Source organism: Camelus dromedarius, chromosome 16 (assembly GCF_036321535.1).
Source record: "Camelus dromedarius isolate mCamDro1 chromosome 16, mCamDro1.pat, whole genome shotgun sequence".
Lineage (NCBI taxonomy): Eukaryota > Metazoa > Chordata > Mammalia > Artiodactyla > Camelidae > Camelus > Camelus dromedarius.
In genome coordinates this window covers 47,650,599-47,665,442 of record NC_087451.1, presented here as the reverse complement: position 1 = coordinate 47,665,442, position 14,844 = coordinate 47,650,599, and the positions used below count along the sequence as shown (strand labels likewise).

The window sequence follows — 14,844 nt, the reverse complement described above, 5'->3', positions numbered from 1 at the left end:
CCTTTCTGAGCAGAAGGGAAAATGAGAGAGAGAGCTGAGGAGAGGGATGGGGGCCCACAAGAAAAGAAGGCAGATGCAGCAGGTCTGCCCTACATCCACCAGACCAATGGCCTCCTCTGCCCCTTGGCAGCTTTGTGACCTCAGGCAAAGTACTGGACCCTTCCTGTATGTAAAATGTGAATCAAAACATCACCAAGGCAGAACATGGACTAACTCTCTCTAGCTCTCCTGAGGACTGTGACCCTGTCTTGGGAGGTTCAGCCATATTTTCTTCCTAAGTCAATGGTATTGATGCCCTCCGATGCCCAGTGCCAGCCCCAAAGTCACCTGGTTCCATCCCCACCCTCTTGCCTGCTCCACTGACTAAGGGTTGATGGGGAGGTGGCAGGGATGTTCCTCAGGACCCACACCCTGAACACGCTTCTCCTGGAGGCCCATCAGTGCTCAGACAGACATCTACACGCTCAAGATGGAGAAGAAGAACTTAAAATAGGGCGAGAGGGGTGTAAATCCAGAGAGATCATTCTGCAGGCCTCTTTCTTCCTACCTGCTCTGCTGGAGAGGGAGGGGGCTGGAGCACACTGGCTTCCAGAGAGTAGAACCGAAAGGATTAAATTAAAATTAAAGGAGATTACAGTTGGGAGGAAGGAGGGATGAAAAGGGAAGAAGGAGGTGAACAGGAAAAGGAGGAGCGTTGAAGGGAAAAGAATGAAAAGTAGAGGGAGAGGAGAAATGGGGTGGGGAGAAAGGAAGAAATAGGACAGGGTAAGAAATGAGATTGGGGATAAAATAAACATAGAAGGAGAAGAAAGAATGGGGCAAAAATGAAGGATAATGAAGGGAGAAGGAGAAAAAGCAGAGATGGGAAGAGTGGGAAGAATTGAGGAAAAAAGGGAAAAGAAAAGGGAAGGGGGAGAAAGAGCGAGCAGTGAGAGGAGAGGACAGACTCCAGCCCTCGCAGAAGTGGCGCCATCCGCTGCATATTTATGACCCTGCCAGAGAGCAGTGAGGGGACTGGCGCGGGGAGCACACGGTGGAGGAAAATATGAAGACGAAAAGCTAAGCTGCTCTGGTCCCTTGGCAGAAAACAAGCACGGAAACAGAATGTAAAGTAGGCAGGCTCCGCGATACCCAGAGAGCGGGCTGGGTGGGCGGGGGAGAAGGCACCCGCCCCGTCAGCTGGCCTGGCAGCTTGGCAGAGGCCTCTGAGGAGCGGCCGCAGGCCTGCCCAGCTCTGCTGAGCATGCGTGACTCCAGCTGCTGGGGCTGCTCTGACCTGCTGCTCACTGCGGACCAGACTGGGGGAAGTGTGCACCCACCTCCAGCCGCTTCACTTGGGTCCTTTCGAACTCCAGGCGTGTCTCCAGCTCTCGGATCTTAGCTTCTTGTCTGCTCACCAGGGACTTGTCCACCATGGACTGCTCCAGGAACTCCACTTGGCTCTGAAGGGCTTGTAGCTGGAGGGTGCAGGGCAGGAAGGGAAGAAAGAACTGAGCTTAGAAAGGGAGGGAGCAGGGTCTGTCCCCCCTTCCCTGCTGCAAGATCACCATCGTGACTAGAAGGCCGAGGGAGGGAGAGATGCCCAAGGGAGGTGGAAGGATGGGCCCCTGAGCCAGAGGCATTCCCCATCTGGCCCAGCACTGGCACGGATTTTGCTAAGGACCAGAGAGGGAATAGAAATGTGAAATGAGGCAGTGGAAGCCAAAATGTCTGCTACGGTGACATGGCTCTAAGCCTAGGCCTTTGCACTTGCTGACGATGCTCTGTGGATGACGGATGGCAGAGAGAAGCGGGTGCTGGTCTGTGAACTCTCGGGGGTTCATCCCCCCCACACAGCAATCCTGGCACCCTGTCTCTACTAAGGGAGACCCTGGTCTCTACCTTTTCCTGCAGCTCCTGCTTCTCTTTGTTGGCTTCTTCTAGCTGAGCTTGGAGATCATTCATCTGAGCCAGGTCCCGGGAGGCCTGGGAAAGGAGAGAGTGCTGAAGCAGGATCCCCTACAAGCACCAAATTCAGCCCACTCCACCCCACATGGAGGGCCAGGGCACGCAGGCACTGCGACCTCCCAAAAGAAGTGGCTGTGCTGGGGGCCTACGAGGAGGACCAGAGGACAGTGCCAGTGTAGGGTGTGGAGGGGCACTCCTGGGCAGGCACCTGAGCCACGGCTGCCTTGTGCTTCTTCATCAGCTCATTCATGTCCTCCTGATCCTCCTCCAGCCGGTTCTGGATCTCATTCTTCTCCCGCTGAAGACGGCTCAGCTGCTCCTCCAGCTGGACAGAGGCAAAGACAGATCAGAGAATATTAGGCCTAGTGTGCCTGATGGTCCTCAGTGGGAAGACTGAACCTCCCCCAGGCCACTTCCAATGGGAGGGGCTGAAGACGGGGCCAGGCCCACCTGCGGGAGTAGGTGCCAGGACCAGTGATACTCAGAGAGCTACCTGTCCTGCTCTGGGCTGGGAGCTGACGGAAAGAGCTGTCTTCACCACTCAGGCAGACCCTGGGCTAAATAACGAAGTTCTTTGAAGGCTAATGACAAGGCAGAAAAGGTTGGTCCAGAACCAGCGACACATCCTCCTAGCAGTAGCATCTAAGCTCTAACCTGTGCACACTCTGCCCCCATCAGGCCCCAGGGAAGGACCCCTCAAATCTGTAAAGCTCTCCTGGCATGGACTCTTGTTTCCTCTGGGACTGCCTGTTTCCCAGCCTTCCAGCCCCCACAGCGAGTCCACTCCTGGGGGGAAGGGAAGAGACAGCCAACAGCAGCTTCAGGAAATGAATGAATCTATTAGCCTGTAATTCCAAACCAAAATGACTGCGTTGGCTCCTTCTCTGCCCCATCCATCTTGTTACCAGGCTGTGGGGAGCTGGGGAAGCCTCCGCCAAGAAATTTATTAACTTGGATTTAAATAAAATGGTAATTTTATAACAGCCTTTTTTTTTTTTAACACAATTAAAGAATTTGAATTACTCACCTGAAAACTGCTGAGGAGCACAAATGTCACAGAAATAAATCAAGCCCAGGAGATTGGCATCTCTCAGCAGCCAGGTGACCAGCTTGGGGGCCAGGGAGCCCAGAGTCAAGCCCAGCCTCCTCCCCTGCCCCATTCCCTGCCCGAGGAGGTACTGGTGGCCGCATCCCAGTAATGAGTTTTCAGCCGATGGATGGGCCGTGGGAGAGGTGGGGAATTAAAAGGGAGGCATTAAATAAGCGCTCTAATTAGCTGCCGCTTGGGCTTGTCAGTGGGTTGGCCAGGGGCAGGGGAGGGAAACGGAGCCATCCCATCCTCTTATCGGTACTTCTGCTAATCTCTAGGTACCTGTTTACATCTCTCAGCCACATTAGCTGCCTTTATTTATGGTGCTGGGGCCTGCGGCCAAGCTCCCACAGGCAGGTGGTTAAGCAGGGAGATGGGCCCTTGCTGGCTCCCTCCTCCACCTCACCCCCTCCAGGTCTCTGCTCTGAGTGGGGAGAGGCAGAGGGTAGGGGCAGCTCTCCCTGCAGGAAGCCCCGGTGAAGGGGCTGAGCTGGGGAAGGAGCCCTGTTGAGGGTAAAGGGAGCCGACGTCACAGCTACACTCTCCCCCAGTCCCTGAGTCTGGCCCTGCACACCCTGCATTCTCACCGCTGTCTTGGCTTTGGCGATGTCATCGATCTGCAGATGCAGGTCTTCAATCTCCACCTCCATTGCTTTCCGCGCTTTCACGGCTGCTGCACAGGTGAACTCTGACTCCTCCAGCTGGACACAGAGCCACCCCCGCCCCAGAGAGAGAAGTCAGCCATCCCCCTCGGGGCAGGAGGGCTGTGCCAAGTGCTCACGGGGAGAGGGAACCCAGGAGCTCTCCTTCTCCTCCTTCGTTCACTTGAGACCCCAGGGCTGTGATGTGTTGTGGTGAGAGCACCACATCTCCTCCCGTGATGGGGTGGTAGGTGCTGGGCCCGCCCACAGCATCCTGGGCTTGGCGGTCATGCATACTGCATGGGCAGACCCTGGGGAGTCTGGGTGCTGCAAGTGGCTTCTCCCCACTTCTCTGTCACCTTCCTTCCCAAGGACTCAAGAACCACTGAGAGGCCAGAGGGAGAGAAAGAGAGAACTGAAAAACTAAGCTTGGTTGCCCCTGGAGCTTATGACTTCCTGTCTGCAGATACCTGGTTCTTCAGCTGGGCAATCTCCCTCTTGCTGGGTGCGTTGTTCTTCAGGTGGTCCAGCATGATCTGGGCATCCGCCAGCAGGGCCTTGGTGCGCTTCAGGTCCTTTCGGAGCCGCTTCTCTGACTCAAAGTCCCGCTGGTTCACCTGGGTGGACACCAGAAGCTGGGGCTTCCTCCTGTCTTCCCCAAGTCCACTCCTCACCCTGCCCTCACTCTCAGAGACCCCTCATGAGCAATGAAAGTAAAAGTGCCAGGATCACGCTGGCCAGTGAGAAAGCCCTGGGCTGCCATGGATGGTGATCACCCCCTCCCACAGGTGATGACAGCAGGCCCTACAGAGCCAGCACCCCTCCTGTTCCCAGCTCTCCCTGTGGCAGCCAGCAGTCTCCACTCACCTGGTCACTAAGTGTGGCCAGCTTGCTCTCCAGCTCCCGCTTCTCCCGCAGCACCTTCTGCTTGTCCTCATACTCCTCCTCAAGCTGTACTTCCATTTGCTTTAACTGAGGACAGGGGTCCATCAGTCCCTTTAGTGTCCAGTGGTAGCCAGCCCCTTCCCTGCTGGATCTCTCCATCCCAGGAAAACAGTGGGCCAGGGCTGAGCATGGATGACCCCAGAAGGCGTCAGACCCTGAATTTGAAGTTCCTAGAGTTTCAAGGCAGCTTGGGAGGGAGCCCTTGTTCCTAAGTTGGCAGGCTCCACTGGGCTAGGCTAGTTGCCTGCTGCTTGGCACAGAAAGGAGGGGGCATTAGCTTCTCAAAGGCCTGAGCTTCTTTACAGACCCTGAGAGCACATATCTCAGCCAATGCCAGGATCCTGAGTGGAGCTTCCCAGTCCTGAATGGCAATGGAAGACAGTGTGGCTAAGGTAGGGAAACAGAACAGCCCTTACTTTAAAGGAGTGATGGGGAACTGGTGTTTACACTGGACAGGTAAGTGCCCACGGCCTTACCTTCTTCTGACACGACTGCCGGGCCTCTTCTACCTCCTCATCCCGACTCTCCATCTCCTTGGAATGGGTCTGCCTCATCCGCTCCATCTCCATCTCGAGCCGCAGCTTGGCCTGGAGGTGGGTGGGAGTAGGGACTGGGTTTCTTTCCCAGCAGTGCCCTGACCCCTTCCCACCACACCCCAATGGGCCAGTCTCCCCAGGCTTGGGAGCAGGGAACATCTCTGCCAGCAGTTCCCTTTGCTCCCACCTTGCTCCTGCAGCAGCTGGCTTCTCCAGAGAAGCTGAACTCCTTTACTAGATGTCTGGCACAGGCCCAGAGAAGGCTGCTGGGCATGGGACAGCCCTGCAGCTTTTCACTTGGCCTCCAGGCTCTAGCTCCCTGAACTGACATGGTGGCTCAGTGGCAGGCTGGATGGGCTCATGGCCCTCCAGCTGCCATGCATCCTGAGTCCCTCACCAATGGAGCTCATTAAGATCTGTTCTTGTGGAAAGCACCAGGAAAGCTTAATTATCTTCACACTGTGGCTGGCACAGATCAGATGCTCCTTCAATATTTTGTGGGTAAGGGAACGAATGAATGACTGAATTTGGGATCTTGCCCTCCTCTGGCCCACACCCTGGGGTGGCTGTAGGGTCAGTGGTGCCTCCCTTGGCCAAGCCCTCAGCACCTGCTCCAGCATCTGGATGGTCCCCGCCTGCTCATCCAGCTCCTCTTCCTGATCCTTGACTTTAGCTTCCAGGTCCCGGAGCTGTTTCTTGACCTTGGCCAGAGAGGCCTCATCCTTGGACTCTTGGGAAGAAATGTCCTGAAGCTCAGCTTCAAGTGACACAACCTTCTGGGTGAACCCCGCAATGTCCATGTCTTTCTCCTGGTACAAAAGAGAAGATGAGGCTGGGCCAGGGCTGGCCCAGACCTGTGAGGGGGATGGGGTGTGGATGATGGGCAGCCCCACACACCTCCAGTTGCTGCTTCAGGCTGAAAGCCTCAGCAAGGAGCGTGTCTTTCTCCCGCTGCAGCTTCTCCCGCTGCAGCTTCTCCCGCTGGGCCTCCTCGTGTGCCTGCGAGAGCTCACTGTCAAACCTGTGAGGAAGCGTGGTCATGACGGTTCCATCAGATAAGGGAAATGTCCAGGTCTCCAGCACCCAGAGGCTGCCAGGAAGTTGTGCCACAGATTTGGACAAGACACAAGTCAGGGGTTGGGGGCAGTGCTGCAGCCTGAACTTGGGGGCGGTGGTGAGGTGACATTCAGGGGTTACAGGTCAGGACACGGAGGCCCTGCTGAGCAGCCTGGTCTGGGATAGGAGTGCATTTCATCAAGCAGGTCCACAGAGCCCTTTCAGCAGGTGGGCCTAAGAAGGACCCACAGACTGCTTCCACGGGAGAGGTGGACAGACTCTCCTCTAGCATTAAGCCTTGACCTTTCCCCTTCAGTAGTTCAAAGAATGAAATGAGGGGCCAGGGTGAGGGCAGAGGGGGCATCAGAATGGATAGAAATGGACAGACATCCTGCCTTGCCTAACTCACTTTCTACGGTTCAATTTGGCAACTCCAGATGGAGGAGCTGGCTGCTGCCCCACCTGTGGGCACCAATCTCTGGCCGGGCGCACCTTCCCCAGCAGTACCCATGTCACCCCCAGGACACCCCACACCCGGCTGGAAGCCCCATTCCAACTGTGCCCAGCTGGCAGCGTGCTTCAACGGGTGCACGGTCCACAGTCGGGGGCTTCTTTCTTCACTTCTCCATTTCCCAGCCTTCCATTTCCTGCCCAGTGACTCTAAATAAGAAGCAAATTGCTGAAATTCCTCTTAACACCTCCTCTGAATAGCTAATCAGGTTCCTGTCGAAAATTGAACAGCTCATCCCCATCCCAACCCCACATCACACACACACACTGACACACAAAAGAAAGTAAGAAAACTCCGGGCAGCTGAAACTTATTAAGTTGCCCAGCGAGGAGCGTAGCAAGACGGTAACTAGGCCAAGCTGGCACTGTCAACGGGGTGCTCAGAGAGGGGGGTCCCACGGAGGGTGCCTGCCTCTAGGTAAAAGGGGGGTGGGGAAAAGATAAGAACTAGGGAAGCAGAGTCGTGGTGCTGGGAGGGAGGAATATAGGGTTTCCTATTTCCCCTTGCTCTCTGCAAAGCAGCAGCCTCACAGGCTCTAGTGAGCCCAAGAGGCAGAGGGTAAGCCAGGGTCACTGGAAGGACTCAGCCCTGCCATTCTCATTTCCAGAGTTGTGGGTGTGGGGTTGCCCCTTCACAAAGGCAACTGGTGACTCTGTTGAGAACCCGTCCCCTGCAGAGGGGATCTGGGTGCTATTCCCACTCCCTGGGGCACCCTGCTGTTCCTGGGGTGTGTGGGTTCCTCTGTGTTACTAATAAAGGCATCCCATTCCCATCCCCAGCCAGGGAAATTAATTTAGATTGGATTTTCTCCTGTGAGGGCTGTGCCCTCCCTTTGTGTCATTACCATAATGAGATGGAAGTGGCACGGTAGTTTAATGACATTAGTCAGGAGAGTGTGTTTGTATGGCTGGGGCAAGGGAGATATAGGGAGCTGGGTGGGGGCAAGGGGCAGGGCTGCCGTGGAGTGGTTCCTGCATGGGGCTTTGCGGATGCCCATCCTTTCTGGTCCCAGGCAGGGTGGACAGGCACACGCTAGGGAGAACACATCGGAAAGTAGAGGCCTAAGTGAGCAGGCTGTCAGTGGGGATGTGGTCTGTGTGCTCCTCAGAGGTCAGGAGTGAGACCCTGACTCACATTCCAGGGTGAATGACCATGCAGGCAAAGTGCCTGGCCAAACTCAGGCCCTCCCTTCTTTCCTCCCTGAAGGGAGGCAGGGAGCCCTGTCTGTCATGGCTCTAGAAAGTCCTCTGCGCCCAGAGCAGGGGATCCACCCACCTTCTCTGCTTCTTCTCCAGCTCATGGTTGCGGACTTGCTGGCCCTCCAGGTGAAGCTTGGTGTCCTGCAGCTCGGCCGTCAGCCGCTGACACTTCTTCTTGAGCTGCTGCAGGGCCCGCTGGCTCTCGTCACTATCTGCCTGCAGGTCCCCAAGCTAGGGGATGAGATGGGGTGCAGGGTTGCCCAGGGAGTTTTAGTGGAGGGCGTGGAGAAGGAAGTGAATGAAGGAGGGGGGGGATCGGGAATGAGGGATGAAGCCAGGGTCATCCAGGGAACCTAAGACACCCTCGTAATAGTTTACCCTTGGTTGTTCCCTATACCAAATGGCTAACAAGTCAACCCTTCCCTGTTGCTCCCAGGGCCTGCCTGGCTCTGACCATTCACCAGGACAACATGCGGCACCAAGCTCCTCCCAGCCCTCCCAGGCACAGGCCTCTACTCTTTCTACCAGACTCACCCGCCTCTCCAGCTGCCTCTTGTTCTGCTGCTCCACCTCCAGCTTGTCCTCAAACTCCTGCTGGAGCCGCTTCTTGGTGAAGTCCACCTCCCGCACTGCTCGCTCATACTTAAGGCGCCACTCGCCACCTGTGTATTTGGGGCAGAATAGGGAGGACTGCGCTGATGAGTGTCCCCGAGAAGGGGCAGAGGAGATGAAGGATGGGGTAACAGATGGAGTCAGCCAGAGGGACTCAGAAAGGCTCCTGGAACAATGGCTTCCTCCCAAGACAGAAGGAGCCACTAGCTGGGAAAAGACTAGAGATGGCGATGTGGCTACGTGTGCTGTCTTCTCTCCTGGGACCGCCAGATCATGGTCCTTGGATATAGTTCTTGAACATCATCATTATCATGATTGCCCAGGGGTAGGTATCAGAGTTTGCCACTCAGGCCACTGCCGAGTCCTCCAGCCTCTGACCCACCTGTGTCATCATCATCCACTTCCCCGTTGATCTCAGCTGCCCGGATGAGACGGGCCTCCATCACCTCCATTTCCATCACCTCCATTTGCTTCTTCAGTGCATCATACTGGGTCTGCAGAAAGATGGTGATGAGGTGTGCAGTTCCACCCCTTCACTCAGTACCATCTGCACCCCTGAACCACACAGACCATGGTCACATGCTTACCCAGGGCAGACAGGGCTGCTGGGCTGGTGGCAAAGATGCCACCTGTCCTTGGAGGAGGAGATGGGCACCAGAGTGGCAGCCCTAGCACAGCCTTGCCCTCACCTGCAGCTCCTTCATCTCTTTCTCTGCCCGGAGCCTCTCCGCAGTCTCCGCGTCCAGCAGCTGGGAGGCGGACTCCCCTGTGTTACGTTCATCCGTCAGCTCCGATGTCAGCTCGGAGATCTGGGGTTGGGGGAGGGAGTCACCACCAGTTGAAATGTCTGCCTCACTCAGCTGGAACACCGGGAGGGTGGGGTGGAGGCTCCCGGGTGGCTGCCCTGCAGAGGTGGGCAATCTGTTGGGTGCTGGGTATCGCTCACCCGGGTCTCCAGCCGGTCACTGCTGAGCCGCAGCTCATTCCGCTCCTTCTCCACCTTCTCAAGCTTGCTTCTCAGCTGCTGGATCTCCTCCTAGGGTGCAGTAAGGAGGGCAAAGTGAGCCAGAGGCACTGCAAGAGGTTGGGGCTCGGGATCTGTACTCTTGGGGTGAGTGAAGCTGGTGAAGCTCAGGCCAGGACATGAGGGATCAGGAAGCCACTGCCTCCCTGGGTCTCCGTCGGTAGACCCTTCCCCATGTGCCAAGGAGGCCTGAGGTCTTATCCTAAGAGGATACCCAGGGGGTCAGCCAGCACGTCAGATGGATACCTTCGGTTTGCTGGGCATAGTTCAAGGACACTAGCTCTCTGGACTAAACAAAGGAGCACTTGGGAGCCCAAGACAAGCCGGCAAAACTCTTGCCCACATGGATGAAATCCAGCCCTTCCCTCCTGGCTGTGTGGCCCTGCCCAGGCTGTCACGTACGTCTTTGTTCCGGATCTGCTCCTCCGACAGCTGAACCTCGATAAGGGGTCGCACGGTGGTGAAGAGCTTCCACCAGGGCCAGTCCTTCACCCCTTTGTTCTTCTTGATGTTCTTCTGCACACAGCGAATGGCCAGGTCCTGGATCTAAGTTGGGGTGGGAGTGGCGCACAGCAGGCTCTCAGTCCCACGCCTAGCCAGGACCCTCCCCAACACCAGCCCAGCTGCTGGGCTGCTCCTCTGGCCACCTGACCTCGAGTTAAGCATTCCCTAAACCACCCTTGTCCCTGGCCTCCCTCCATCCCTCAGAGAGTGGGCGGCAGAGAGCCAGCCCCGGGAGCACTGCACTGGGCACTAACTGCTCCGCCGTCATTAGGAATAATTTCGTCTGCTTTATTTGCTGCCTGATTATTTCCAGCACCCTGGCCTAGATGTGCTATAAAACCTAATCTTGCTGAAACACAAGAGGCGGCGGTGCTGGCTGTTTTATGGACTTGCTAATAAGAAAAGGAGTCGCTGACACAGCTCCTTAATCTTCATGGAGCAGCCTATGATCCAGAGCTCACCTTTGCCTGGGCCCTGCTCCCCCACCACCCTAGCTCTCAGACCAGGCCACAAGGCCCCATTGCTGGGCACACCAGCACTCTCCCTGGCACGGGGGAGCTGCCCACCCCAATCCTGGCCCAGCCCAGAGCATGGTGCCCCAGCAGGTCCTGCCTCTTCTCCCCCAGGTAATAACTCACTGTCCCAAGACCAGCCTCCCGCCCTGCATGTCCCCTAGAGTGGCCCTCCTAACCCCCACCCCAGGAGCCAGCTCTGCCCGTCTAGGCTGGGCTGTGGGACGGGGATGTCCCTGGAGCAGCACCTTTTTCTTCTTGAAGTGTTGGCGGGCCAGGTAGCCCCGGCAGGCCGCCTGGAACAAGGTTAGGTTCCTGCTGGTTTGTTCATCCCGCTGCTCCTCCAGACGTGCCAATGTGCCCGCCCGGAAGAATACCTGTGGAGAAGCCAGCCAGGTGAAGGCGGGACCTGGGCCGGGGGCCACCCGGTGGAGGAACAAGCAGCTGGAACAGAAAACCAGCAGGCCTGGGGGTGTGGCTCTTGGCCCAGGAAGAGCCTGAAAACCCCAGTGTCCAAGAGAGGAGGGAAGGAGCAAGAAGAGGCCTGGGGAAGGCTAGGGAGGAGGGCCAGGCTGGGGGCTGGGAGGTTTTGGAAGGGGAGGAGTAAGGTGGGAAATCCAACTTCAAAGAGAGATGAAAAGAGAGAGACACCAGAGGGAAGGTATCTGGGACAAGAAAGACGGAAGCAGCTGCTGTCAAAGGGGGAGAGGACGCCCCTCAGCAACACCTATGGTGGCTTCTTCCCCCAGGGCTGCCAGCAGCTCTGCCCATGACCCTGTGCCCACAGCACACCGCAGGCCCCACCGCAGGCCCCACTGCAGGCCCCGGCCACCTCCGGCCTCCAGGTGCCTGGGATCAGGTGGACAGAGGTCTATGTGTGGAAGAAGAAACAGGTCTGGGAAGCAGTATGCAGAGAAGGGGGAGGAAGGGGGGCGAGGGGCTTCTCTGCACACTCCCCACTGGATTTCATTTCAGACTGTCTCCCCTTTCATGTGCCAACACCCCACCCCCACCCCCAGGTTTCATCTCATGAAAAAGCCTGTGGGGTGGGCGGGGGTTGGCCCAGGCAAGGGACCTGTCATACAGGTTTGGGGGCTGGAGGGCAGATGTGAGAGGAACCAGCTGGGCGCCCCCACACTCAGCCTCTCCTCTCTCTTTGGTGCCCAGAAATGGGGCTGGGTAAAATGTTCTGTGTTAAGGGAAGAAGTGGGGGGAAAACAGGTGAAAAAGAGACTCTGGTTTCCTTAAAGAGGGCAAAGAAACAGACACCTAGGTATATGCCACCTCCACCTTGCCCAGAAGACAGAAAAATTCCCTTTTGTGGGGCAAAGAGAAGATGTGAACTCCATGCGAAACATTCAGAACTGATAGGTACGGTGTCCCCAGGCCTCCCTGCAGGGAAGAAGTGGGGAGGGGCCTACACTTTCTGCTGAGAAACCTTTGCCTCTGGCAAGAACCTGGTCCCCTGAGGCCGGCCTGGGAGAAAGCCAGTTCAGTCCTGTGCAACACCCGGGGTGAGCACCTGAGATCTCCCGCGGGTCTCCAGCCCCACCTGGGCCTCTGTTTCCCACAATCCGTGAGCCTGAGATTCCACAGAGGGTAGGGAAGACCCAAGTCCCCGGAGGAGGTGAGCCAACATGCTAATGGCCAGCACACAGCTGTCTGACTGGGACAGAAGAAGTGAGGTGCTGGGGAGGGGGACAGAGAATGGCCCAGAAACACACTGAGCAGAGAAAGGGTGGTCTAGAGACTAGGGCAGCAAGCCTCACACCTCTCCTAACAGCTGCACATTTGTGAGGTTGAGTCCTTTTGAGAATTAGGTGAAATCTCAGGGCCATCTCCACACCCCACGCCCCCGCCAACATACCCATCCATATATATTTTACAAACAACATCAGGAGGCTCTCAGACCCCCAGACTCCTTGCCTAAACCCCCAGGGTCCCGTGGGCTTGGATTGAGACCCCCTTCCTCTGAAGCAATGTGATAAACACACAGAGAATCCTCGTTCACCAGCCATTGTTAATCACAGCCGAGAAGCCCTGAAATTTCTCTGCCAAACCAGATGTCAGTGAACATCCGACTTTGCCTCTATTCTGCTCTGAGCATGAGTGGGACTTGCCTCCTTCAGCCAGGCACCTGTGATGATGCAGAGTCTGAGATGGCAGCTGGGAAGAGGACCAGCCCGTACAGGCTCTTAGCTGCCCAAGGCATGTCTTGGAGGAGGTGCCACCCCCATGCCAGCCAGCAGCAGCTTAGCCTACCAGAGGGGCAGGAGCCCACCCAGGGAGAAACCAAGAGGCCGCAGTGAAATCTTTGACTGCAGGCTTCCCAGGGAGGAAGCTCAGCTGGCAGCTTCTGAGCTTCGAGACAGTGGGGAGGAGGAATGAAGGAGGTGAGCCAGACACAGCTGAGACCAAAACCAGAAGGATGACACGGAAAGAGGGTGGGACCACAGGAGAAACAGAGAACCAGGAAAGAAACAGAAAATAACAGAATCTGAAACCAAGGAACAGATACCAGCAGGGACTGCCAGGGCCAAAAGGAAAAGAGAAAACCAGGGACAGTGGAAACAAAGAGTGAGGGGTCGGGGAAGGGATTCCCAGTGGCTCAGAATGCAGAACAGGGAGAACAGAGCCGACAAGCAATACGGGAGCCTCTTTCGGGGAGCCTCCCCTTCCACCTCATACTCCCCATGACTTCCTTTCCTCTCTGCTGACAGATGGACAGGCCAGAACCCTCCTGGGGACTCCCAACTGCTCTCTGTCCCACCTCAGCCCTTGGAGCACATACGTGGATGCCGCTGTCAAGCCTCCTGGTCTTGGGAGAGAGGGGTGCACAGGCTCCCGGCCCCGTGGGAGGGACGCTCGGCTGGCCCTTTGGTGCCGGTAGATGCCGCAGACTGGCACCTGGGGTGGGCGTGCCTGCCTTTTATGCACCGCGTTCCATTCAGATGAGGAATTCGGCCTGTGGGCAGGTGGCTCGGCACAGCCTCACCAAGTCCTGCTTGCTTTCTGGGACCCTGACAGCCCTGGACAACTCCCCAGAAGGGGGCCCTGCCTTCTGGAGCACCTGCCGACTGCCTTCCTGCTTCTCCCAGCTCTCCTCCCTCCTGCCTTCCCCACTCCCCACACCAGGCCTCAGGCCAATTCAGGGCCATCTTCCAACCCACTCCCTCCTGATATCAGAGAGGTGTTCATGGCACTGAACAAGCCCAGTTATTCAAAGGGAGGGGGAGTCACGTTTGCTGCAGTTGGAATATCTAACTTCCTGGGCTTAGCCCTGAAGGGGGCAGCTTGAGAGGAAGGGTAGCCCCAGAGTGATGGGGCAGGAGGGGCTGGGGGGCAAGACCTAGAAGGGGACCCGAGAGACTCCTGAAGTTGGACAGAGCAGGGAGAGCAGGAGGGGAGGGCCGATCATCTGGACAAGGGTGACCAGAGAGTGAAGGCCTGGCTGCCCTCCTGTAGGGGCAACTCACCCGGCTCAGGCCCATGCTGCAGCTGCTTTTCTCCAGGTCCAAGGATTCTAGTAGCTCCTCCACTGCCTGCAAAGAGACACCTCTGTCAGAGAGCCCACCAGGGTCTCCCCACCTCCACTCAGGCTTCACCCAGTCACTCAGTCCTTCCCGTTCTCCATTCGGACGGTCCACTATTGATTTAGTGAGCGCTACTGGTGGCTTCTACAGCATCCGGCACTGTGCTGGATTCCGGGGACATAAAGATGACTGCAAGACGAACAAGCTATCTTGTTGGGGAGTGAGACGAGAGAATCAGTGAAGTACATAGAGGAGGAGGTTGTGTAAGTCAGACAAGGGGGCTGTGGAAGGCACCCGGAGGAGGTGTTGCTTGTGCTGTCTTTAGATACAAGTAAGAATTAGTCAGACAAAGCCGGGGAGAGGGCATCTCAGGCAGAGGGCCTAGCATGTGTAAAGGCATGGAAGCACAGAGGAAACTCGGAGTCCAGTATAACTGGGGTGAAGTGGGTGGGAGGGGGCAATTAAAGTGCAATTAGAGAGGTGGGCAGGGGCCAAAGTATGTGAGCCTGTGTGCTCGGAGAGCCCTTGGAGGGTTCTCTCAGGGAGGGGCATGATCAGATTTGCTTTTTGCAGAGATCCCACTGGAATATGAGTGGAGGATGGATAGACCCCTTAGGCAGCTCCTGCAGGAATCCACAGGAGAGAAGGCTAAAGCCTGACCCAAAGGGAGGAGAAGAGGGGGAAATACAAGAGATGTTAAAGGGATGGAGCCTTGCCTGATGTGGGGGAGGGGT

General features: G+C 56.8%; 1 protein-coding gene across 13 annotated transcripts in view; it reads right to left on the bottom strand.

Moving 5' to 3' along the window:
* The window catches only part of MYO18A (myosin XVIIIA), a 91,448-nt gene that overhangs the window by 14,041 nt on the left and 62,563 nt on the right, over nt 1-14,844 (bottom strand). For all 13 annotated transcript variants that reach the window (XM_064495859.1, XM_064495860.1, XM_031468431.2 and 10 more), the window contains 17 exons: nt 14,054-14,119; nt 10,826-10,954; nt 9,964-10,107; nt 9,484-9,573; nt 9,227-9,346; nt 8,920-9,031; nt 8,460-8,587; nt 8,002-8,156; nt 6,057-6,180; nt 5,768-5,968; nt 5,100-5,210; nt 4,546-4,650; nt 4,149-4,295; nt 3,625-3,738; nt 2,156-2,272; nt 1,882-1,965; nt 1,320-1,457 (listed from right to left, as the gene is read on the bottom strand). In XM_064495859.1, coding sequence (XP_064351929.1) covers nt 1,320-1,457; nt 1,882-1,965; nt 2,156-2,272; nt 3,625-3,738; nt 4,149-4,295; nt 4,546-4,650; nt 5,100-5,210; nt 5,768-5,968; nt 6,057-6,180; nt 8,002-8,156; nt 8,460-8,587; nt 8,920-9,031; nt 9,227-9,346; nt 9,484-9,573; nt 9,964-10,107; nt 10,826-10,954; nt 14,054-14,119 — 2,085 coding nt within the window. The remainder of the gene's footprint in view (nt 1-1,319; nt 1,458-1,881; nt 1,966-2,155; nt 2,273-3,624; nt 3,739-4,148; nt 4,296-4,545; nt 4,651-5,099; nt 5,211-5,767; nt 5,969-6,056; nt 6,181-8,001; nt 8,157-8,459; nt 8,588-8,919; nt 9,032-9,226; nt 9,347-9,483; nt 9,574-9,963; nt 10,108-10,825; nt 10,955-14,053; nt 14,120-14,844) is intronic.